Source organism: Lemur catta, chromosome 7 (genome assembly GCF_020740605.2).
Source record: "Lemur catta isolate mLemCat1 chromosome 7, mLemCat1.pri, whole genome shotgun sequence".
Lineage (NCBI taxonomy): Eukaryota > Metazoa > Chordata > Mammalia > Primates > Lemuridae > Lemur > Lemur catta.
Window position 1 is genome coordinate 82,141,667 of NC_059134.1, and position 27,822 is coordinate 82,169,488.

General features: G+C 33.1%; 1 protein-coding gene across 2 annotated transcripts in view; it reads left to right on the plus strand.

The window, feature by feature from the left end:
• Positions 1-27,822, plus strand: part of ELP4 (elongator acetyltransferase complex subunit 4) — a 209,775-nt gene that overhangs the window by 51,994 nt on the left and 129,959 nt on the right. Inside the window, exons 5-7 of one of the 2 annotated variants that reach the window (XM_045557731.1) lie at positions 1,392-1,534; positions 19,879-19,963; positions 24,675-24,863. In XM_045557731.1, the coding sequence (XP_045413687.1) occupies positions 1,392-1,534; positions 19,879-19,963; positions 24,675-24,863 (417 nt within the window). The remainder of the gene's footprint in view (positions 1-1,391; positions 1,535-19,878; positions 19,964-24,674; positions 24,864-27,822) is intronic. The other variant, XM_045557732.1, reaches the window with a different exon arrangement.

Genomic DNA, 27,822 nt, shown 5'->3' on the forward strand with positions numbered 1-27,822 from the left:
AAATTATGTTTTGGGAATAATAATTCTGTACATAATTGGATTGGAAACATTAGATTGAAACCCATTGATAGATCTCTTTCATTAATAAAAGTAAATAGTACCTCATTAATAAAAGTAAAAAGTAAATAAAATGAACAGTCATTTTATTTAGAAAATAAATGTCAAACCCATGGACTCTGAATCTGAGAAAAGTTCTATTTCTTAATGTTCTTAAAAATTTTCTATTCCATGTTACTGTATAATTTAACGTTTATAGGCATTTAATTTAAGAATATGAATCTTTGAAATCTTAAATGCAATCTAGTGTCAAGAAAATATGTTTATTTAAATTAAAAAGTTATCACTTAGTAAGATAAGAATCTACTATGGATAGTTCTTCAGTTTCTTCAGAGATTATGTAATTTTGTTGAATGTTCTGAAACTTGTCTGTTTTGTAGCATTCAGGATAGTAGAAATTATATAAGATTAGATTAGAGCCTTCATTAGAAGTTATTGCCAGATGGAATTTGTTAAAAGTTAAACTTGGAATAGGGGTGTATATGTATTTCACATTTGTTGAATGAAAGATATTAGCCCAAAGTCAATTCAAAGCAATATAAGGCTAATGTTATGTTAGTAGATTTTTACTATCCTATGTAAATAAATTCAGTGTCAATAGTTATTAGAGTTTCTGATAAAAACATAATTTGTTGGAGAAATTGTTAGTAGAGACCACAAAACAGGAATTATCAATGAACTAGTGATTATGCCAGATTCTGATTGATCTAATGTAGTTTATATAAATTCTTCCACTTTATCAGGTGCCCTGTTCCTATCTGGAGTACTGCAGTACATTTTATGCTATAAGTTTAAGTTTGTAAGAAATATTGAATTTACATATGTTGTCTTGTGAGAATTTAGTTTTAAAATACTCAGGTTTAATATATTTAAAAAGCTGGTTTCTTTTGGGCCTTTCACCAGTGAATGAATTTGGCTTAAGTTTTCATTTAGTTCTTAGCAGCTGTGTTTTTAATTTGTCATTAAAACCTGGAATCTTAAACATTAATTAAGAATTATGTATATTAAATTTGTGAACTTAGGAAGGTATACAATATAATGAAAAAAAAAGAAAAAAACTAGAGGTGTTTAAATTCCTACCAAACTTAAGGCACCACTAGTAGTGAAGAGAGATGAAATGGTTGATTTCTAACTATAAATAGTTTAAATAATAAAGTTTGTATGCTTCTTTGAAATTTAATAAGTCTATGTATATCAGCTCTTTCTTATTGGCATAAAGGTACATAAATATATCATTGTTTTGCTGGGTGTAGGACAAAAAATATATAGTTTAAAACAAAAATTTTTTAAACAACAACCTATATGTGTTTTGTTTTGTTTTGTTTTGTTTTTAGCAGATTGGACCAGTATCATCTTCAAGATTTGGTCACTATTATGATGCATCAAAAAGGATACCACAAGAACTAATTGAAGCTTCAAAATGGCATGGATTTTTTCTTCCGAAAAAAATATCTTCACCTCTTAAAGTAGAACCTTGGTAAGTTAATGACCCATGTAACAGCAAATTCTGATTCCAAAGAGTAATAGAATGCATTTTTATCACATTTTTTAAAAGAATACATATCTAAGGGTAAATATCCTAATAGTAAATGTTACTTTTCTATATAATATCTGACCTTAATTGTATGTTTTGTAATATTAATACTAGTTCCCAATTTTTGCCACACATTGAACCAGACATACATATGTGTACAGGGTTGAGAAATGGGTCAAAATAACTATTCCATAATTTCTCAAATAGTAAAGAGTTAGAAACCGGATTCAAAGTCAATTCTCCCTGATTCAAAAATCTATGTTAGCAGTAACACTATACTGCCTCCACTCGTGGAGTGCTTAAGAAAATAAATGTAAAATATTCATTCAGTGTGATGCATTTACTTTTTTTTTTATTTTTAGGAGATAGGGTCTCTCTTTGTCACCCAAGCTGGACTGTAGTGGTGCAGTCATAGCTCCCTGTAACCTCAAACTCCTGGGCTCAAGCAATCCTTCCGCCTCAGCCTCTCAAGTAGGTGGGAATACAGAGGCACACCACCACGCCCAGCTAATTTTTAAAAATTTTTTTTAGATACAGGGTCTGACTATGTTGCCAGGTTGATCTTGAACACCTGGGCTCAAGTGATCCTCCTCCCTTGGCCTCCCAGAGTGCTAGGATTATAGGCGTGAGCCATTGCACCCAGCCCACCATGATGTATTTAAGCAAAAAATAATACGGTATTACTTTTATGATTTAAAAAATATATTTTAAGGATAAAATTTTTGTATGCTACAAAGTACGGAGTTTTTATTTATTCATTCAACAACGGAGGGAAGGAAGGAATTAACATTTGTCAAGTATCTATTCCAAGTTGTACGCTCTTCCAGACATTTGACCACAGGATATGTCATTTAATTCTCCTAAAAACCCTCTGAGAGAAGTCATATTGGCCCCATGTTATAGGAAGCGTCAGGTTACAGTTGCTAAGTAACTTTCGCAATGTTGCAGGCAGTACATGACTGAACTTACACCCAAACCCAAGTTTCCAAAATCTCTGCTCTTTTTTTCTGTATCATGCTGCCTCCATTTACTGAGGCAGTAAATGTACAGCCCACCAAGCTAGGTGCCAGAAAAATTACACCTTGATCAGCTGTGAGGATATTGGTCCTATAGTCTTTAAAATACATATTTTCTGAATGTTTTTTGAGAACTAGCAGTTTTGCACAGAATAGGAAAATTTATAGATTTTAATTATCAAGGCAGTATTTCATTTCATAGAGTTAACTGATAATTCATTTATTTCATATTAAACTTAAATGCTTAATTAAATGTAATTAAATTTTAAACATGTAATTAAATTAATTTTCAAAATGGGTACTTTACCATGTGAGATTTATTTTAATTTATGAAAAGCATGTGCTCATTTCACTAAAATGAACTTTACTGGTTCATTTATAAAAAAATAAAGCTAAGCCTTACAGTTGTCTGTACTTTTCCTATAATTAAGACTAGAGGATATAGCTATATCCCACTACCATAAGTTAGCATATAATATATAATTTCTAGAGGTGCTGTTAAAACATGTAAAGATTTTTTTATATTAAGAAAAATAGCAGGTCATTTGAAATTTGCAGTAACTAATTTAAAATTATTGGTAGGTTTGCCTATGGAAAATGTTCATACATGCAGTTTAAATTTTCAAATTAAAGCCTAGATATAAAAACCTGACATATATCACAATAATATTATCAAGGTGGTTTTCTTTTGGTATTTTACTATCATAAATCAGATAATCTGAGTCAGAAAATAATAATAAGAAAGCTAATTTTGAGAATAATTCTGTAGTCTAAGAGTTTTTTAACTTTACATTGTTTTGAATTACACTTTGCTAACAAGTATGTCCAAGCTCAGTTGGTTTCCTCACTAGAAAGATATTGCCATTCTTCAGGGTGGGGACAATGTCTCACCTTTCTTATTGATTAACAAATCTACTAATATACTTCCTAACTCACTGCTACCAACTGAATGTGTCCCCCCAAAATTCATATGTTGAAGCCCTAACCCCCAATGTGATGGTATTTGGAAATGAGCCTTTGGGTGATAATTACATTAAAATGAAGTCATGAGAGTAGGGCCCTGTCTGATGGGATTCGTGTCCTTAAAAAAAAGGAAGAAACACTGAAGCTCTCACTCTCTCCTTGCACATGCACTAAGGAAAGGCCATGTGAACACACAGCAAGGAGGCTGCTGTCTGCAAACCAAGGGGAGAGCCCTCATGAGACAGCAACCCTGCTGACACCTTGTTCTTAGACTTCCAGTCTCCAGAACTAGAAGAAAATAAATTCCTATTTACAGTTGGTAGTAAATAGAATGAGTTTACTTTGATATGTTTCTTTGAATTTCTAGATTTTATTTTAATGTATTTATCCCAACAATAACGAATAGCTTCTTATATTAGCTTAGAGTTTTGTACTGATTAAATTGAATGAACTGAATTCTGAGAGAACCAGTTATCTTTCTAGGAGAATTTGTAGGAGAAAAATCAATGAAAAGAGGATGAAACTAATACTTAAGATTTTAGAAGTCATTCCATTTTCCTTATCCTGTCAAGGTTCTTTACCATCTTAAATGGAACCTCAGTATAAGTTTTCTCTAATATTTTTCTAGACAGATCAGAATTGTGCTCCTCATACAGCTCTACTTACTTTTGTTCTTTGTTCATATTTCTGTTAGAAGACTTACCACATTACACAGTAATTATTTATCTTGTCTATATGCTTGTCTTCCCCCTCAAATATTGCAAATCCTTGAGGAAAAGAGTTTTAATTTCTTCATTTATTTATTCCCTGAATGTAGGACACAGGTATAGAGTTGACAGCTGATGAATTAGTGACTCAATGCACAAAATAGAGTAATAACTCAGATTAACTACAACCTTGATCTTAGCACAGAGATTTAGTGGGATAAAACCAATAACTGAAACATAGTCATGTAAGAGTATATCTTATTTCAAAAATAAAAATCTCTTAGATTGACAAGCAGAGAGCCACAGTATATTTAGAAGTTGTAAATAAGAAATTTACACTGATCAGAAAGGAACTATGGAAGAGAGCTTCTAGGTAGAACTAAACGTTCAGAATAGAAGTCATATAATTATAGACATATACTATAAACTACTTTATTAAAAGGATATAGGGAATAATACATTAATGCAAATCTCAGAACTAATGAAAAGACATCATGTAAACGTGAAGAGAGATTTTACCTATCTGTTCAGCTGCTGGTGGTATAATTAAAATAAAAAGATAGTATTTGAAAATTTATAGAGAGAGCTGTTTTCTTGGGCCTTGTTTTGACCAATGAAGAGAGACATCGCTTCCTTGCATGTTTGCCTTTCTTTTTTCCTCCTGTCCTTTAAGGGGGGTGTCAGGTACACAGTTAAGTGGATTATCCTACTTTTAAGTTCATGCATGGCATGGTATTGTCATTGGTATACATGGTTTTGTTTTATTATTTCTCACCCTACTCCCCCATCCCTAATTCCAGTCATCATCCCCATAGTTAAAATATATTCTCTCCTATTTACGTACGTTCTTCCAAATTTTCATTCTTCCTTTGATAAAGTAATCTTTGACCCTTGACTCCTCTCTGTCTCTCACTCTCTATCAGTATATCCTATCAGCTGTATCTTCAACATATATCCAGACATCAATTTTTTTGCAACCTTCACCTCTACCGTGCTAGCCTACATCACTCACATTTTTTGCCAAAACTCTTGGGATAGCCTCCTAATTGTTCTTTCTCCTTTTTACCTGGTGACTCCTCTGTTTTTCTCCAAAACAGCCCTAGTGAACCTTTGAGCATAACGCTGTCCAATAGAACTTTCTACAATGATGGAAATTTTCTATCTGTGCTATATAATATAGAAGTGCTAGCCACATGCAACTGAGTATTTGAAATTTGGCTACTGAGACTGAGGCACTGAAATTTTTATTTTATTTTTCTTTAATTAATTTAAATTTAAGTATTAATAGCTTTCTATAACTAATAGCTATCTTGTTAGGCAGTTCAGTTTTACAACCTGTCAGCTCATATCACTACTCCCAATGATTTCCCATCTCATGCAGAATAATAAATCCACATCCAGACAAAGATCTTCTAAGGTCCTGGGCCCTACATGGCCTTACCTGACCTCATTACTAGCTATCTCTCTTATCTCATTGGAGTTGGGGAAAGGGAATATCAAGAATGTTTTCCAGGTTTCTGATATTTGACCTAAGATAGTCTCATTTACTGAAGTAAGTAAACATAAACCTGTATCCAACAATATTTATTGAACACCTTCTTTGAACTTAAATACCTTCTATGAACCTGAGTACTTTTTATGACCTTAGCATTATGCTAAGTGCCATGTTATTGTAGTAAACAAAACAGCTGTTATCCTTGTCTATGTGTAGCTTACAGTCTGAGAAAGCACACAAAATTTTTAAAAAGTAAACAAATATATATGCAGTTATGAATTGTGATAAGTGGTATAAAGAAAAAGAACCTTTTCCATGGGGAAATCTAAAGGGTAGAGGCAGCGAGTATGCTTTGAGTTATGTTTAGGCAAGTTCTTTCTGAAGAAAAAACATTTAAGCTGAGCCCTGAAGAATGAGAAGGTAATCATGCAAAGGGCACTGGACCAAGAAATATCCTTGGCAGAAGGAGTGGCAGATGTGCTAAGAAAGGAAAGAACTTAGTGTGTTTGAAGACTTTCTAAAAGGCCATTGTGGCTAAAACAGAGTAAGTGATGGAAAGAGCTGTATGGAGGTAAGTTTAGAGAGATAGTCAGGGGTCATTTCACTCTTTTCTTTTTTTTCTTTTCTTTTTTTTTTTTTGAGACAGAGTGTTGCTTTCTTGCCCTGGCTAGAGTGAGTGCCATGGCGTCAGCCTAGCTCACAGCAACCTCAAACTCCTGGGCTTAAGCGATCCTCCTGCCTCAGCCTCCCGAGTAGCTGGGACTACAGGTATGTGCCACCGTGCCCGGCTAATTTTTTCTATATATATTTTAGTTGGCCAGCTAATTTGTTTCTATTTTTAGTAGAGACAGGGTCTCGCTCTTGCTCAGGCTGGTCTTAAACTCCTGAGCTCGAGCAATCCACCCGCCTCGGCCTCCCAGAGTGCTAGGATTACAGGCGTGAGCCACCACGCCTGGTCTTTTTTTTTTTTTGAGACGGAGTCTCACTCTGTTGCCCAAGCTAAAGTGCCGTGGCATCAGCCTAGCTTACAGCAACCTCAAACTCCTGGGCTCCAGCAGCATGCACCACCATGCCCGGCTAATATTTCTATATATATTTTTTTAGCTGTCCATATAATTTCTTTCTATTTTTAGTAGAGACAGGGTCTCGCTCTTGCTCAGGCTGGTCTCGAACTCCTGAGCTCAAACAATCCACCCGCCTCGGCCTCCCAGAGGGCTAGGATTACAGGCGTGAGCCACCGCGCCTGGCCAGGAAGTAGCAGTTTCTAAAGATAGGAACTGATAACTTATCTTTACTCAGTGAAATAATAGTCATGGTCATCCACTGAGCAATGGATACTTACCTCTTGGGAGTTTGGGTTAAATGGAGAAGATTTAAAATGGTTGTTTCATAGACTAGAAGATTATACTGACTACAGAAGTATCAAATATTTATGATGGTACTAGTCTGTCAGGTTGTGTGACTTTCTTGCATCTGTCCTAAGATTCTTCGATACAGGCAGGGTTGAAGTTCAGCCAGGTGGAGTCAACAGAAGAACAAAGAGCAAAGGAGTTTAAGGTATTAATATTAAAAAATAGTGAACAAAATGGTGACCATGAACTTTAGGCTGGAAAAAAAGAACTGAAGGCAACTGCTGTTGATACATACGGAGAAAGAGAGGAGACAGTGGACTGGTAGTTGACTTACTAATCTTAATAGTGGGGGTAAATGAACGAAGCAAGCTACCAAGATAAGTAGTATGGGGTGACAATAAGATGTCTGAATTAGGGCTATAAACCGTGTGCAGAGCCTTCAATGAACAGAGAGGAAAATATCTAGGAACTTGATAAAGACAGCAACTTAAAAAGGGAATGATGAGGGTTGGCTAGATATAAAATAAGCATGGATTTGTTTGTTTTGTTTTGTTTTGTTTTGTTTTGTTTTACTAGAAAGTGGAAGGGAAGGAGTGATTTGAAAGTGATGTTGGAAGACAAAAAGGATACCAACCAAATCTCCCAAATATTGAGAGAATAATTCTAAGCTGCAGCTTTATTTAGTTAGGCTCAAGTGTACACCACTTTACAAGGGAAATCTAGTTATCTGTTGGAGGATAGTGGGTACTATTGGTTTTCTTAAGGTCGAAGGCTAACAGTAGCTGCAAAGACTGCAGCCAATGGCTATAGACAGGAGGCTCTGCAGCAGTTTTCTCTGTGGAAGAGACCTGAGGTGGTTACTGGGCTTCACATCCAAGATACAATGGAGTGAAAAAGCAGATTATAGAAATAGAATAAGTAGCACAATCCTATTTACATAAAATCTTATATAGCTTACCCCAGATTCTTTTCTAATACTAATTCAGGAGATGTTATAATAATTTGGGTTCTACAACCTTAGTGATATGCAGTCAAATAAGCTTATGAAAGACTACAAGCTAAGAAGCTTAGATCTCTTCCTCTTCTAAGAGATCTAAGAGATTCATAGTATACATTAGTATTTGAAAGGTTGTGAGAGAAATGCCAAAGTTTTTTTTAAAATTCATAGTAATAGTAACCCTTTTTACATTTGTTTGTTGGTAAAACACTCTTCTTTTCAAAATGAAACATTTTTATCAGCATACCTCTCAACCTCCTACAGTAGTTTTTCTTAGTAAGAGAAGGAAGGACTGGTACAGAGCGATGTCTTACAGGATATTCACCACACTGTTAACCATATTCACCTCTGGGTGGTGAAATTTGGATAAGTTTCTTTTATTCTTTGTATCTTTTATGTATTTGGATTTTTATGATGAATAAGCATCATTTTTATAATGGGAGGATTTTAAATTATGGGTCTAATATTATAATTTGGTAGTAAAATAGTGAGCTCCTTTAATCTCACATAAAATTGTGTTTCCAAAGAGTTAAAGATTAAACTATAATAAATTAAATTATAAAAGAAATAGAAGAAAATATGAAGGAATATCTTAAACTCTTGGAGTAGAGAAATAGCAATGAGTATATCTAATGCTTAAATCTAAATACCATTCTCTGTTTGAAGGAACTGGGGCACTCTGCAGAAATGGTTGATTCAAGGGAAAGAAAAAAATAACATCTGGAACATCTTTTTATGTTTAGAAATGCTTAAAAAATGATGAGGGCATATCAAAAGGACACATAAGCCAGCTTAAAGGAGCTCCCACTGGCTAAATTAGAGAAAATTTGAACATCAAAATACATAATGATAGTAATGGATTACACATATTTAATAAAATAGGAAGCCATAAGGACATAGTGATATGAATAAATAAATGAATAAATTAAAAGTTTGTGGAGGAATAACATATTTACATAGTCTCAAAGTACCTCCCCCCAAAATATTTATAACTACAAAGAGAAAAAGAATAATTTTATGGTAGAGAAGCCTAGAAGAATCACCCTAATCAAGTTAACATTACCAGTAACAGGGCAAGTCAAGATCATGTGTCACCTGATAGTATGCAATGAGAAGAACTCAACAATACTTCTGTGATATTGCCAACAAAAATGGATAATTTAAATCTAATCATGAGGAAACATCAGACAAACCCAAATTGGAAACATTCTACCTGAATTAAAATCCCAATCACTTCTTAACTTTCATGTTCTTGACACTCAGGATCATGAAAGTTAAAAAGTGATGGGTCATCATGTCAGCAACTTAGTCTCAAGTGGAATAGGAAAGAAAGGGTTTTTTTCTATATTTGCAGCTTTTCTATAAGTTTGAGATTGTTTCAAAATTTAAAAAGTTGCAAAGACACATAGATATATTTTTCAGTAAATTATGATAATTTTTAAATGGATAAGAAAAAATTGAGTACCCTACTTCCAAAGGGGCAAGAGATATCAACAGGGTGTTCTCAAAGAAGATACAGAAATGGCAATAAACCTTACTACATTAAAAGACATGTAAACCAAAACCAAAGAGATCGTACTTGGCACACAATGGCTGGCATAGTAAAGGCTTAATGAATTTTAGCCACCATCATTGTTATTATTTCTGTTTGTATGTTTGAAATTCATTATAAGAAACATGTTTTTATTAACACGTAAGTAATGAAGTTATTTCTACTTTGGGAAAAAATATAACTACTTGGGCAAATATTTTTCATGTGACACAATCAGTTTATTTTTCTTATCTCATTCTTTCATTTAAGAAAAATTCATTGGAGATTAATTATCCTTATATATAGACCCCTAAATGAGCAGTGGGTATATTTATTCCCTGTCCCTCCCACACAATTTAGCTCACTTCTGAAAATGAATTAAAGAACTTAATAACAGGTTATCCTTCTTGCTACTCACTTGGCAGTTCTAGGTGTAACATTGTACTAGTTCATCTCTTCTTACTTCTTGTTCCGTCTAGTCATCTCACCCAATCTCCATCCATCCTGCTTCTGGAGTATTACTATATGGACTTTATAGGGATTGACAAGAACTAACAATTACTGAGAGCTGATTTTCTTTCAAGTACCCTTCTTAGCACATTACATTTGTTAACTCATTTAGTTTTTACAAAAATCCTTTGAAGTTGGTAATATGTCCATTTTGAAAAGAAAGAAATAGGCACAATAGGTTTAATTAGTTTATTTAAAGTCACACAGGGACTAGATCTCAAGGGACCCTGAATAACTAAATTATTCTTGAAAAAGAAGAACAAAGATGGAGGTCTTATACTTCCTAATTTCAAAATGTATTACACAGCTACAGTAATTAAGACAGTGTAGTATAAAGTAAAAAACAGTGTGGTATAAGGACAGACAAACAAACCAATAGACTAAAGAGCCCAGAAATAAATCCTTGAATATATGGTAAAATAATTTTCAACAGGATGCCAAGACCACTCAAAGAGAAAGGGCAGTTCAACAAATGGTGCTGGGAAAATTAGATATCCACGTGCAAAAGAATGAAGATGGATCCTTGTCTTACACTATATACAGACATTAAAATGGATTAAAGATCTAAACGTAACACCCAAAACTATAAAAATCCTAAAAGAAAACATAGGATAAAAGCTTCATGACATTGGATTTGGCAATTATTTCTTGATTGTGACACAAAAGCACAGGCAGCAAAAGCAAAAATAGACAAATGGTACTATGTCAAACTCAGAAACTCCTGTGCATCAAAAGACACAATCAACAGTGAAAAGACAACCTAAGGAATGCTAGAAAGTATTTGCAAATTTTTCATTGGGTAAGAGATTAATATCCAGAATATATAAAGAACTACAAATCAATAACATAAAAGCAAATAACCTGATTTAAAAATAGGCAAAGGATTTCACCTTTCTCCAAAGATGCTATACAGATGGCTAAGGAGCATATGAAAAGATGCTCAACTTCACTAATCATTAGAGAAATGCAAGACAGAGCCTGACATATCACCTGACATTGACTAGGATGGCCATTATTTTAAAAAAACAAAAAAAAAAGAAAAAAACAATGCATATGAAAAGATGCTCAACTTCACTAATCATTAGAGAAATGCAAGACAAAGCCTGACATATCACCTGACATCGACTAGGATGGCTATTATTTAAAAAAAAAACAAAAAACAAAAAAAAAGGAAAAAACAAGTGTTGAAGATGTGGAGAAATCAGAACCCTTGTGCACTGTTGGTGGGACTGTAAAATGGTGCAACTGCTATGGGAAGCAGTGTGGCAGTTCCTCAGAAAATTAAACGTAGATTTACCATGTGATCCAGCAATCCTACTTCTGGGTATGTATCCTAAAGAATTGAAAGCAGGGTCTTGAAGAGATATTTGCACACCCATGTTCATAGCAGCATTATTCCCGATTGCCAAGAGGTGATAGTAGATCAAATGTCTACTAACTGATGAATGGACAGACAAGATGTGGTATATTCATACAATGGAATATTATTCAGCCTTAAAAAGGAAGGACGTACTGTAACATATTACAACATGGATAAACCTAAAGGACATTACACTAAGTGAAAGAAATCAGTCACAAAAAGTCAAACACTATGGTAATTCTACTTTTAGCTCTTTGAGGTATCCTCATATTACTTTCCATAGAGGTTGTACTAGTTTGCAGTCCCACCAGCAGTGTCTGAGTGTTCCTATCTCTCTGTATCCATGCCAACGTTTGTTGTTTTGGGACTTTTTGATAAAAGCCATTCTCACTGGAGTTAAGTGATATCTCATTGTGGTTTTGATTTGCGTTTCCCTGATGATTAAAGAGTGAGCATTCACATTTGTTGGCCATTAGTCTGTCTTCTTTTGAAAAGTTTCTATTCATGTCCTTTGCCTACTTTTTAACAGGGTTGTCTGATTTTTTTTCTTGCTGATTTTCTTGAATTCTATATAGATTCTAGTTATCAGCCCTTTATCAGATGTGCTAAAGTTTCTACCTCTTAATACTATTGCATATAGGACTCAACATATGAATTTTGAGGGGACACAAACATTCAAACTATAGCAAGTGGGTAAATAGTGGTAGGTATCTCTTCTGGTTACTTCTATTCTCAGTGAAAAGTCGTAAGCTGATAATGGAGATGGAGGAAGAGATATTGGAGGTTTACATTTTGAAAAAAAGAGAAAATGTAAAATAATCATCTAGAAGAATGAGAAGGTGCATAGTGGGATTGCCATGTAGCCTTAAGGGCCTGTTGAAGTTTGTGATCATGAATTTAAAGTCAGCTTAGTCTGCTTGGATGGGTATTTTTAGCTGCACTAAGGCAGATGTAGAGTTAACATAGAGTTGGATTTAACCAGAATGGTAGTTTTGCTAAGTAAGTGTGACAAAGCAAGGGAAAGGAAGTGAGGATAAGGATTGACCGTGGATCAGTATGGGTAAGTCAATATGGCTAATTAGTTGAAGGAGTTTATCAAAGGGGGTGAGTGAAAAGGTGGCAAAAAAAATGATGTAGAGATCTCAGCAGGATCAAATGATTGCATGCAGGTACTAGGTAGAAAGATAGAGAGTGGTGGTTGTAGAGATGGGGGTCCATGATATTGAGATTATAGAGGGGGAAGCAGTTATTGATAATGACAAGGTCTAAGCAATGACCATGGGAGTGATTAACTTAGGTAAGATAGAAACAACATCATTGGAGAAAAGGAGGTCAAAAAGCTGAAAGACCAAGGTGTAAGAAAGTTGAATAATGACCAGGGTTGGATAGATAACAGCAATAATGAAGTATAGTAGGAGACATAACCTAATGACTTGTTTACATCAATAATTGAAGTCAAAGTGTTGTCAAGCTAAATTATTTTTCATGAAGGATCATAACCTCTCCCATGCATGTAATTCTTGCATCCTCATGTTCTTAGTATTTTCCTAACTGTGGCCCAGAGGTCTCTGCTGGTCATTGCTCTCTTTGGTACCCTTAATACATTCTTAGACTCTGTATGTTCTTAGTTGAACATCGGTGGTGAACAGGGAATCAAAACTCAATGTTTTTAGGTAAAAAGCATCAGAGAAGAAAAATCAGTAAATGACAGCCTTCAGGATAATAGTAATGAAATTTTTAACTTGAAAATTACTTGTGAATAGACCTCACAGTCTCTATAGTCACATGCAAATCATATGCTTAGTTAAGACACTTGATATTGTGCCTACTGCCTTACAAGTGTATCTTACTGTTTGTCATAGATGAATACCTGACATATATGTGTAAATACAATTTGGGTAATGCAAATCATATTTTCTCTCTGATTTGCATAATAATGTAAAAATGCTTCATCTTCACTTTAAATTAATCCTAATTGGGAGTGATAACAGCTTCTCCTCCTAAGTGTTTCTATCAAGTGGTTAAATCAATATTTAAATGTACCAGAAGATCTTATTTTTAAAAACCTAGCAATGAATTTTAATGAGAAAAATCATTCTGGAATCATGTATTAATAATTCCAAAGTCAGAATGGACAACAGAGATTATCTCCTGCAACCCTTGACTTTAGAGATGAGAAAATTTAGAGGACCAGAACAGAAAAAATTTAAAGAATTTGCCTCATATTACACATTTAGCTACAGCTGTTGGCACAGGTAGAACTAAGAACCCTGATCTTCAGCATATGTTCCACTGTGCAATACTGGTATCTAGTTTATCTATTTGTAAAGCTACACTTTTCAATACTGAATTTTCTTTATATATTATGTACCAAGTTAATTTAAGTGGGGCCTATTGGTGAAGGCCTCAGAGATGCAGTTAAAAGAGAAACCTCTTCCTAAAACTATACACCTGAATGCTTTGTTTGACCCTGTTGAATGGAGCCCTGTTCAGACCTCGTCTGAGCCACATTAGTGAACTCACAGAATTTTCACTGAATCTGGATCTCATGCTGAGGCTTTATCTTAATATAGGCAAAAGAGCAGATAATTTGATGTTTAGAAAATTTGACTTTTAAGCGCCACTTCTGTCACTTAATTGTTGTACAACCTTGGGCAAATCACTTAGCCTCTAATGGGTCTTAATTTTCTCAGCCACAAAATGGGGAGAGTGACTGTACTTACCTCAAAAGGTTATTGTAGTCATCAAATGTATTGATTATTTACTATATACCAGACACTTCATCAGTTGATATAATTAAAATCAGGTAGTCTTGTTAAACATTAACCCACAAGGCTGTTATCTATGTGTAGACTTTTCGCTTATCAACTAGGTATTTTAATTTGATATACATATTGTTTTATTTTTGTAATTTATCTTTTCACAAATAAAATTTTATCTCCTGTTGCCCAAGTTTTATTGTTGTTACATTTGTTCTTTAATCATATTAAAAGATTGTTGTAAGTATTCCTTTGAAGATTTTTCATGTTTGTTTGATAACAAGGTAATTTTATCTATTATTTATTATCTTCTTATTTCTTTTCTAGATTTACTACATCTGATTATTTTTCTTACAGCAGATTTTCTTATCTTTCTTAAATGAGATTGAATGACAAAACTACTTTTCACAGCAAAACCAATATGATTTGTTGATAGAAATTAAAATTTTCTAATGGAAACATCTTTTAGACCTGTTGGGGAAAATTGGAGGGGAAGGGGATGGAATGTTGATAGTCACGAGTCTCATTGTTTCTATCAGCTTTTTAAAAAATATTAAAATTGGTCATCAGAAAATAGATATATATTTGTGTCATCCTCTTTTATCCTTGTGTATTAATATAAAGAAAGAAATTCCGACCAAAAACATGGAAAAAATATAAGCAGAAGCATGAATAATGCACATGGAAAATTTTTCCTTCTTTTAAATAAGAAAATTTTAGATGGTTGATATGTTAAAGGTAAAAATTAAAGTTCTAGTAATTATTTTTATATTTTTTATACTATTAGAGTTTTAAAGACTACATTGTAGACTCTTAAAATAGATCACTTTAATATAAAAGTTGTTGAAAATTAGGGGAAATGGTATACATGATTCAAAATGTTCTACTTTTGGAGCATGTTTTAAATACTTTGATAACCTAACCTTTGTTAAATGTTGGAAACATTAATAAAGAAGCCAGCATTGTATATGTAGGAGTTTCCTTCTTGCCAACTCCCGTTTTCTCAGTTACTAGATTACTGAACACACACACACACACACACAAGTAAACATCCTCAAAATTGAAGGACTTTAATAACAAAACCACAATTTCACATGACAATAAGTTATTTATTTTCAACAAAATTATATGTATCTGTATTTTTATAAATATTATTGGCAAAGAAATGTATGGAAGTTAACAGTACTTAGTATTTTAATATCAATATCATATAAATGATTTCAGTTTTAAATGATTTAATCCCATGTATTTAAAAATTAATATTCATAATTAATATACCTAAATGTATGGATTTTTTTCTATTTTATTTTGTATCAGAGTTTATTTTCCTAGAAATCTAATTAGTTGGAGGAATTTATATTATTACTTACAAAGTTCTAAAAGTATTGTTGGTAATTGGATTGTTTTATGTCAATGTTAAATAAGGAAAGAGATTAAGGTGTATTGGCTTTATGTCTTTGCTTTTATTCTCACATCAGAGAGCACCCCTTATTTCTGCAAAGAAAACAGTCAATAGAGTGAAGAGACAACCAATGGAATGTGAGAAAATATTTGCAAACCATACATGGTTAATATTCAAAATATACAAGGACTCAGACAACTCAATAGCAAGAAAACAAATAACCTGATTTAAAAATGGGCAAAGGACTTCAATAGACATTTCTTAAAAGAAGACATACCAATGGCCAACAAATATATGAAAAAATGCTCAACACCTTTAATTGTCAGAGAAATGCAAATTAAAACCACAATTAGATATCACCTTACACCTGTGAGACTGACTGTTCTCAAAAAGATAAGCATTGGCGAGAATGTGAAGGGAACCCTTGTATGCTATTGGTGGGAATATAAATTTGTATAGCCGTTGTAGAAAACAGTATAGAGGTTCATCAAAAAATTAAAAATAGAACTACTGTGTCCAACAGTCTCACTCAGGGTATACAGTCATGCACCGCTTAACAGGAATACATTCTAAGAAATGCATTATTAGGCAATTCCATCATTGTGCAAACATCAAAGAGTGTACTTACACAAACCTAGATGGCATAGCCTGCTACGTGCCTAGACTACACAATATAGCCTGTTGTTCCTAGACTATAAGCCTGTATACCATGTTACTGTACTGAATACGGTAGGCAGTTATAACAATGGTAAATATTTGTGTATCTAAACACAGAAAAGGTACAGTAAGAATATTATATAAAAGATAAAAAATAGTACACCTGTATAGGGCACTTACCATGAATGGAGCGTCCAGGACTGGAAATTGCTCTGGGTGAGTCAGTGAGTGAGTACTGAGTAAATGTGAAGTCCTGGGACATTATGGTACACTGTTGTAGACTTTATAAACACTGTACACTCAGGCTATACTAAATTTATAAAAAAAGTCTTTCTTCAATAATAAATTAACCGTAACTTATTGTAACTTTTTTACTTTTTAAACTTTTACATTTTTTTAACTTCTTGCCTCTTTTGTAGTAACACCTAGCTAAAAACATATTGCTAGCTATACAAAAATATTCTTTCTTTATGTCCTTATTCTATATGCTATTTTCTATTTTTAAATTTGTTTATTTTTTACTTTTTAAGCTTCTTGTTAAAAACTAAGACACAGACACACACATTAGCGTAGGCCTACACAGGGTCAGGGTCATCAGTATCACTGCCTTCCACCTCCACATCTTGTCCCACTAGAAGGTCCTCAGGGGCAATAACATGCATGGAGTTTTGATACCAGTACCTTCTGGAATACCTCCTGAAGGACTTGTATGAGGCTGTTTTACAGCTGAAGGAAATTAGAAATATTTTTACCCCAAAATACGACATTTTAACAATCTGGACTGACCTTCCCCCATGTGTGAAACTTCTAGGAAAGTTCCAGACAGGGGGCAATGAAAGAGCTCTTGGAATTTCATCCCAAAATATGATTCCTTGGTATAGTGTTTTGAATTAAAGGCCCTCAGAGATAACAAGTGTTGGAAGGGGCTTTCCTTCTATCTCCATAAAGATAAGACAGACCCATCAAGAAGTTCTGTTCCCTCCCTGTTATCTCAGTAACTGTTGTAGGAAAGATCAAAAATGCATCCAGACCTGGTCCAACCCATTTTTAAAATAATACCTGTCTCTCAGGTTAATTTAATTTCCAAAGAGAATTATTTACAAACCAATCTGTTTCCACCATCCTTTCATTCTCCCAAGTATCTATTCATCCTCCTTAGTAATCATTTATTGCTTCTCAACGGAATTACCTATATTCCTCATCTCAGCCCCTCTAAAATGAAGATTCATAAACTTTTGGACCCTATTGGGTAATCACTCTGTGATTCTTCTGGTACACATGGTAAATAAATTTGTAATCTCTCTTATTAATCTGCCTTACTGTGAGTTGACCTTTCAGTGAAACTTCCAGGGCATGAGGGGAAGTTTTCCCTTCTCGTCCACACAGTTAACTTTTTTTTTATATGAGTAAAGGAGTATACTCTAAAATAATGATTAAAAGTATAGTGTAGTAAGTACATGAGTCAGTAATGTAGTAATTTATCATCAAATATTATATACTGTGCATAATTTAATTGTTAACATTTTTATATGACTGGCAGTGCAATAGGTTCGTTTACACCAGCATCACCACAAACCCATGAGTAATGTTTTGCACTATAATGTTTTAACGTCTATGACATCACTAGGTGATAGGACTTTTTCAGCTCCATTATAATCTTATGGGACCTGCATCATGTATGTGGTCAAGTGTTGACTGAACATTGTTATGTGGCTTGTGAATGAAATCTGTATGTTGAGGACATATCTGCACTCTCATGTGTGCAGCATTATGCACCATAACCAAGACATGAAATCAACCTACCTATTCATCAGTGGATGAATGGACAAAGAAAATGTGGTGTGTATACACACACACAATGGAATATTATTTAGCTTCAAAAAAAGGAAATCCTGTCATCTGTGACAACATGGATTATGCTAAATGAAATGAGACAAGCACAGAAAGATAAATACTACATGGTCCTCTTATTATTATGTAAAATAATGGTTTGAAGTAGAATTATTATTGGTGGATTAGAATACACTGGATATATTCTTGACCCACCCTCCTTTAATCCATAGTGACATTCATTAAATGGTGGGCTGGAATTCATTTCATAATCTGGAATCTTGGAGCAGATTTTACCCCCTGTGCAAACTAATTGACCCAGAGAGAAATTGAATGTACTGGATTCAGCAGCAGTACTATCTTCTGAAAGTTAAGCTATCCAGGATATGTGTGTGAAGATATGAAATAGTCAAAAAAATTGCCCTTGCACAATATTATTTGTGGACACATTTCCTCACTTATAAAAGTAGAAAAATGTGTTTCTGTAATCTATATTTATATTGAAAATGAAGAAATAACTATATAAGAAATAAACATTTTACCAAATTCTTCATTATCTGGAGCCATCTTTGCTTTGTACAGGACAGTGTTCTTTTCTTTTGGTTTCTTCATTTTTGTAAGGTAGGTCCTTTTGGGTTAACTGTAGCTATTAAATAACATATTTACAGAGATGTACATATGTTTTTGCTGAACCACCTGCCATCAGTTTCGCAAACTAAGCAGCCCACTACATTTTCTAACTTTTTTATGTTCTTTACTGTTGCTTGCATACTTCAATTTATATTTCATTATTTCTTTAGGGCATGTCTTCTGCCTATGTGATTGCTTTACTTAGGATCACAGTAGAGCAAATACTTTTGTATTTTTAATGTCACCCACAGCTTTTACAGCACTGGGCACTTTAGTGTCTGTGGAATAGCTATGCTCCAGAGCCTCATTATCATGGCATTTAATGTTCAGCCATCGCACACAGATCGTCCATTACGCAGAATTGTAACTAGTTAATTTAAAACAGATTTTCCTCACTCTTACTAGATTTTCTTTGAGATATTTCATAGTATTAGTAAAATATTTTAAAATAGTAACATTAATGCTGGTATTCATGTGGGAAATAATTTAGGTTATCTTCTTAAATTCACATATTATCTTTTTAAAAAGGAAGTGGATAAACAGTAAATTTAATAGACATTATACTCACTTGTCTTCTTGCATCTTAAGTTTTCAAATTACTATTGTTTTAGCAATTTGTTCTAAGAAAATTGAAACTTTGATGGAAAATGAGCTCAGGTGATTGGGACATTGATTCAGGTGTATTTGGCATAGCAGGTCATTAACTATGTGTTAATTATGTTTGATGACTCCTGAAAAGCTATGGTGGCTTCATCTTTTAGGTTGCTTCATTAAATCATTAATTTTCTTGGAGGTAACTAAGCCTGACATAATTAAGTCATCTCAGTCTCCACAGATGTTTATCTTCCCATGATGTCAAGAACACTGAGCAAGTTAATATAAAGCATTATAACTTATTCTCTGTATGTATTGACTTTATATTTTAGGATTATTTAATAGTATTTTGGCAAATTTTATTTTATATTTAAGTAGTCTAATAAGTGTATACCTTCTAATTATTTACTTGATGTTTTAGTGTAGATTTTGTACTTCCTGTATAATAACCCTATTTATGTATTTGAACATTTCTTACCAACAGTTCTTTGACCCATGGCTACCTAAAGCTGCTTCAGTTTATCCAGAACATCATTTATGAGGAAGGATTTGATGGATCCAATCCTCAGGTATTGAGTACTTGCAAAGCCTTTTGTAGTCACATATATAATGTTGTTTTCAAATTCTCTGGGGGGGACCCAGAAGGTCTTAGAATAATCAACAGTGAAAAAGCTGTTTTCAAGCCCAGATCACAGGAAGCCCTTGTTTGTATTTAGAGTTTTAGCTAAGTTCTCTGTGAAGACACATAAGATGTACACATGCATTGTCAACATTAATTATTTTTAAATATGTATTTGTAGCATCTGGGATTAATAAGTAGCTGCATTTTGAAAATTAACTTTTAAATCTGCCAGACTGGTACTTTTCTATCTAAATTTTCTGTTTTTGTCATTGAGGCCTTAATTTCAAATTACCTCATCAGTAAGAATTATCTTAAGATTTTATTTCTTACTACATTATGCTTTGAGTTGTTTCATTGAATAAAAGATTCATTTTAATTTGCTATAATAAAATATTTTATAACAACTATTTCTCTGTAGCTCTAATTTTAAAAACTTCCTCCCAAATTCCCACTAATAAAGATGTTCTGGTTATTTTAACTTAAACAAAATGAGGAAAATTTTATTTCTAGATACCATGCCTTTCAAAATTCTTCCTCGGTGATTTTAGTTGCATTTGCTGCTAAAAGATTTGCATTACATTTGTATTATTTTAACAGAAGTATTTTCAGAGCACCTTTATTGAAGAAGACAAAGTCTTATTAAGCCAAAAGTCTTGTTTTTGGCATTATCAGCTACATATGCTCTTAATTCATAGATTTTAAAATCTTCTTGTAAACTTTATTACTGTATTTAATACTTTTCCCTGGCAAAATAAATAATTTTTAAATTTGTTTTTATTGCCAGTTTAATTGCAGGTTGAAAATAATTGTGTGTGGTAAAGCAGCAGTTCTCAACCTTTTTGACACCAGGGACAGGTTTCCATAAAGGCAGGGGCGCGGCGAAAAAGGTGGGCTGGCACCCCTCGGCTCCACCTCAGATCATCAGGCGTTAGATTCTCATGGGGAGCGCTGCATCCTGGATCCCTGTCATGCACAGTTCGGTTCTCCTATGAGGATCTGATGCTACCTTTGATCTGACGGACGGCGGGGGCTCGGGTGGTGATGGGAGCAATGGGGAGCGGGTGTGGGGCTGTGGGGCACAGGTGGGGCTTCGCTCAGTCTCCGGCCGTTTGCCTCCTGCTGTGGAGGACTGGGGCCGGAAGGGGTGCAGACAGGGACCGCAGTGGTAAAGCACATTTATTTATAGATGGCTGTTCATGTATGTCACTTTTTTTTTGATGGCCTTTGGTATTTAATACAATTTTATTTTGCTCATTGTTGTTCCACTTTTGGTCCTACCTAAGCTTTATGGATACCACATCTTCCCTTTGGTACCTTTTGGCTTGTCTGGAGAGGTAAATTGGTCCCTGACAGACACCTCTCCCTACTTGCTGTGGTAACTATGGAAACAGGCATGTCATAACAGTTCCTATGGTACAGTGTGCAGAGCTGCTGCTTTTGCAGGATGATGACACATCTTCTGAGAGTAAGAAATTTTATAGAATCCAAAAAAGCCAAGGTAACAGCAAAAGGGATACACAAACATACACACACGAATCTATTCAAGAATCCTTAATAAGTAAGCGAATATTGAAATGGAACAAAATGTTTCTTTTCTTAGTTGTTTATTTGGGTATGAAAACAACACCATCTTTAAGAAACAATATTTTTTTTCCATGAAAATTGATAGACAAACAAGCTGGTTTGGCTCTCAGAACCAAATATTCTGTAACTGTTGACTTTTCTAAAGACTAAATAGAGTTGAGGTATACGTTTCTATGGTGAATTCCAAGAATGTTAAATTTTAAAATTAAAATATGCCAATAAGTTATAAAAAATATACTTCCAATTTTATTGGAACTAAAATATAGTTAATGAAATTCCATATATTTAAATTATACAGTACATTGTACTGTTTGCTAAATTACCTAGTCTGTACATCTGACTCAGAAACTTTAGATGGGTTCAAGAAGCCACAAAAATGCATGTATCAGGCACTACTGCAAAAAATATTCCTGAGTTAAAATAATGTTCTGACACTGAAATAAGTCCTACTTTTATAAGGAAATTTTCATCTTTTTTTATCACTGCATTTTCAAATAAACTGAACTAATTGGAGACAACATATAAAAATAAACTCTAAGGAACAGAATATCATATACTCCCTTATAATTAACCTTAGTAGTAAGTAAAGTAGTGTAGCTCATTTGTAAAGATAATCGAAGTGGAGACATTTACAAATTCTATCATAATTTCATTTGTTTTTAAGTTGTGATTTTCAAATATCTAAGAAATATATGATAAAAATGAAATTTGAATGTTGATTTTACTTAGCATACCAGATTAAATGTTTTAGGTGTTCTCATAGGAATTAATTTATTTATAGTACACCTGACAATAAGCACTTGTGTTTTAAATCTTGTGCCACAGAGTATGCCCCATTCTTATATGGCATAGCAAAGAAATTATGTCCCAAATAACACAGAAGATTTATAATTCAGCCTTTGTTTTTGCAGTTATCATCATATTTTTAAAAATATAACTGCATTTCTCATGTTGAGGTATTATGCTCAATTGTTTTCTAATGTGCTATGTACCTACCTCGCTGAGATATCACCATTCATTCTTTGTCTTAATATTTTCATTCTTTCTGTATACATGTATCAGTGTATTTGTCACCGTCACTAAACTTCTATAGTTCTTCTGATTCTGTGCCTAACAGCATTTGTGTTATAAACTTTTAGCAGGTACTTTTTGATACAATACTGGGTACAGATCTTTTGTTTCTGAAATGTTGACAGGGGGAACAATATTATGCTGCTGTCTTTGACTTTTGCATTTCATTCAAATACCTAGGGGTTCTTCATAAGTTTCTCTCTCCCTTTTTCTAGATTGCTCTTTCTGTTAGGAATCTAACTTAATTACCATGTGGTAATTTTAGAGATGGCAAAATGAACTTTAAATTCTTGCCATTTTACTTAAATTTGGAGTTTTTAAGTAATAAAGAAAAAGGAATAACCTATCGTATTTCACAAATATCTTACACTAATTCACTAGTAATTATATTTATACATCTAATGTATGTCCTGGTACACCACAATACTTCATTTCATTCAAGTAATTTAGAAATAAAACAACTTTTTTGGACCATCAAGGATCATAACATAGGGTGTCTTAGGTGGTTGTCTATCATAACCTTAATACAATCAGAAAAAAAAAATTGAACAAGCTGCCTTACTAGTGTCATCATGTTTCAGGTCCTTGGAGTCAGGAAGTTATTTTCTAATGTGCTTAGTCTAAATTCCTTTTTCTGTAATCTCGTTCTTACAGTCTTATCCAGGCTAGTATGTCCCTTCATACATTCAAAGAATTATATGGAATCATAGAACAATGTTCTCTTCTATCCTTTTAGTTTTAGAGATGAGAAAACTAAGGCCTAAGTAATGTATGTGTCTTGCCCAGAATCATACATCTACTTAGTTATGTAGTACAGACTGTAAGTCTCTAGCATCTTACTGGCTACTGTTCCCTTAGGTGTTCCTCTTCTAACGTTTCAATGTTTTATTCATTTTTTTCTTCTTTCCTTTATCAATAAATTTTGTTTGGAAAAGTAATACACAAATTCAACTTTCAGAGGTAACATCAGGGAAATAGATATATCGTGTTCAACAATAACTACTTGGTTAATAAATTTCATTAGTGGTATTTTATAGCAATATCAAGTGATACATTTGAGGATCTTGTTTCATCAGAAATCACATCTAAAGTGACACATATCCCAAATCATGGCTTTCAGAGAGAAAAATCTTATTTTTCCATCAGAATTGTAATAAGATTTTTCAATTATTTGCATATTTCAGTTTTATTAATGCCACTTTCTTTTGCCCAGAAATTTTGCTGGATGCTTAAGGAAAACATTCTAAAACATTCGTTCAGTTAGGATCGCCCAAACAGTGGAATTTTTTATAAGCACATCTGCTGGTAAACACTTCTTGACAGTCATCCTAGGGTTTCTTGAATGGTTTTTAAATGTTTTTTCCCCAAGAAATATCAGTCACTGTTATTATGACCTTAGTGTCAGTAGGCTCAAGATCTAAATATTTACCTGTTAAATTTTATGAAAAGTATTGAACTTGAATTATTGTTAACAACAGTTGCAAGAAGGAAAATTAGAGACATGTGTAAAATGTAAAACCAAAAAGTTATATATCTTTAAACTCTTTTCAAACAAAAGATTAGGCAGTAGGTAGGATAAAATTAAATAAGAAATCTTGACCAGTTTATAGTTTATTGAAAGATTTACAGAATTTTCTAATACTAAGAATGGTTGCAAGCATTCTAGTTTAGATTTTCTCTATTATTACCTGTGATTTAAGTGCCTCAAACATAATTCATAGAATTAGTCACTGTTAAAATGTAGACAAAATATAAAGCTTGAGGCTTGTGATACTTTTCAGATTGTCAAAAATGGGAAAACAGTTCTGTAGATTTTTATAATCTTGTAATCTAAAATATTTCCTTTATGTTGTCATGTTATTAATAGTACATAAAATTTTTTACCACACCTATTGATATTGTATCACTAATGTTATAAATAAAAATAAGAACTGGCAGATAAAAGAGGTATCCTATTGATTAACAAAACTTTATATGTTTACTTCCCTCCTACTTTCCTTTAGAAAAAACAGAAAAACATTTTAAGAATAGGAATTCAGAATCTTGGCTCACCTTTATGGGGAGATGACATTTGCTGTACAGAAAACTGTGACAACAGTCACAGCCTTACCAAGTTCCTCTATCTTCTCCGTGGTCTTCTGCGAACTTCTCTTTCAGCCTGTATCATCACGATGCCAACACATCTGATTCAGGTGAGAACTTTCTAAAACTACTTACCCCTAACTAGTAGTGAAATGTTATGACACATGGTTTTAATTTGCATTTCCGTGATAATTAATGATGTTGACCATCTTTTCCTGTGCTTTTTGGCCATTTGCACCTCTTCTTTTGTCTAAGTGTTTTGTCCATTTTTTATTGGGTGATCTCATTATCAATTTTAAAAATTCCTTGATATTTTAGGTATAAGGTATAACTTTGAAATAATTTTCTTCAAGTCTATGACTTGCCTTTTTAATTTTCTTATCAATATCTTTTGAAGAATTAAGGTTTTTAATCTTAATGAAGTTTCACTTATCAATTCTTTAAGTAGTTAGTGGTTTCTCTGCCTTACCTCTCCAATTTTGCCAGTTTTTGCCCTCTCCAAGGTCTTTTTCCTGTGTTTTCTTCTAAATATTAAATCAATATATTCTTGTTTTAATTTTTCATGCAATTTTAGTCCATCTTCTCAAACAGCTTTCGTTGCTTTAATTAATATTCAATTTGTATGTTAATATATTTGATATTCACTCATTCTCTTTTTGTTATCAGCACTGTTTACTAAAGTACTTACTGTCTGCCTAAAGCATGTGATTTCATATAATCTTATATATCTAATACATTATAGTCTCTATAAAGATGGGGCCAGATATTTATTCTTTTCTTTATGTGGCTTTATGGTAATAATATAATATTAAATGTGATTTAAGAATTCTTAGCACACCACCCAGGCTTTTTCTAGATATTCAATAAATGTTAATTAAATGAATATTGATTCTTACTTGGAAAATTATTTCTAATACCTAATTGTTGAAACTCCTTGAATCTTTATTATAATAGTTATGCTAATTATATACAGCATATATAGCAAATTTCGATACTATGATGGAAAAGGTTGGCATAAATAAGACTCCTTAGCCAGTAAAATTTGGACTCCTTGGTCAGTAGAATTTATTTATTTATATTAGATATGAGAGGATAACTTAGTTTTCCTTCAAAGGCTTTTTATACATTGTGTCTGGGCCCAAATTATTCTTATGAGCTAAAAATTATATGAATAGCATAAGGAACTCCTTTCTCTAATCATCTTAGACATTGTACATATACTTGTATTGTTTTCATTGTTGATGTTAAGTTATTATAAAGTTAATACTTCAGTAATAGTTTGGTTAGACATAGTGAGATTTTTTATTTTGACACTAAATAAACCTGAAACAGACCTATCCAATACAGATGACAATACTGCTATTCATACTATTACTACAACTGTGCTACTACTACAACTAGTTAATAGGTACATATTATGTGCCAAGCACTTTAAAAGCATTATGTCCTTGAATCTTTACCACAACCTTATGAAATAGGTAGTTTTTACCTCTGTTTTCACAAAGTCACCCAGTTAATAAATGGCAGGGCCAAGTGTATTTTCCTGGCTTCAAACTCCACCATCTTCACTTTTAGATTATATAGCTTCCCTAATCATGACAAAAACCCTACAAGATAGCTGTGTGTTAACTACAAAGACAATTAAACTGAAGTTAAATGATTCTACAATGCCACATGTCTATTATACATTCAAAGCTGGTATTCAGGCTCAGATCTGAGTTAAAACTTAAAGGCATTCCCCTCTATCACACTATATCCTTATATGTCTTGAACTATTAATTACCTTTGATGACACTGACTTTCCATTAGAGAAAAAAGTTATTGGCCAACATTGTAATTATTGAGCATTTTTAAAGAGAAAATTATTTTAAAATATTTGCTAAATTAGTACATGTAAAAGATTAGGCAAAAAGTTCCATTCCAGACAAGAATGAAACAATGAAAGCATGTTTTCTTTTGCATAATTACAAAGCAAAGAAAAACAATTATGAAATATATGTGAATATATCATTTAAAAAAATTTATCCCAATGGGATATATGCAAAAAAAACAAAACAGAAAAGAAAGGAAAACACTTTTCAAAAGCCATTTTTTTGGTGATAATCTTTATTATTAATACTTAAGAAATTCCCACCCCGTTGTGAATGTCTGTTACAGTGATTCCTCTAGCCTTTGTTTAAGGGAACAACAGTGATACTATCAGGCGACCTCAAGTTAGCCTATCTACAGCACTGATTAAATAAAGACTGAATGATGAGGTAAGCTAGATGTCTGAACATGAAGCAACATTTTAATTTTGATACTCTACAAATATACTTAAGCCCTTGTATAAGTGGAAGAGATATAGTTTAAATTTATGCTTTTTAACATAGCAGTAAAGAGACTACTTTGAAATGGAAATAGCAAAATATAGGGTCGGACTTTGGTGATAATTATAAAGTTACACATTGTGACCAAGAATTAAGACATGTTCCTCAAAACAGAGAATGTCTTTTGAAAAACTATGCAAACTTCTAAAATTTTCCCAATTTTCGTATTCTCTTCCCTAGACACTTATGTAAAGCTATCATATAGGAGTAGTCTTTTGGCCCTATTATCAATTGAGCAAATAAATTATTCCCTTGCCCTTTAAACAAGATGTCTGACCATGTATTTGTTTTTATATCAAAATATTTAAGAGAAAATATAAAGCTAAATAGTTGCTCCAACCAGTCATAATATAAACTTTTAATAACTTTTAAAGACTGGCAAGGAAAATGACAATCTTTAGGCTAAGGAAAGAGACTAAGAATTGGAAGCAGTATGCTTAGAAAGCTAATCAAAAACATATGAATACATAGAACCAGGGGACCCTGAGTTTATTTAACAGAGAGTTCCATAGTGATTACTGTAGTCCAGTTGCAGTCCTAAATTCTTTTCATATTAACTCATTTAATCCTCACAATGTGGTTGGTACTGTCATTATCTTTTCCCAAAATCACACAGCTACTCAGTGGCAGAATTTAGACCTAAGCAATCCCCCTCCAGTTAGCGTATTCTTAACCACTGTGCTGTGCTGTTTATTCAGTT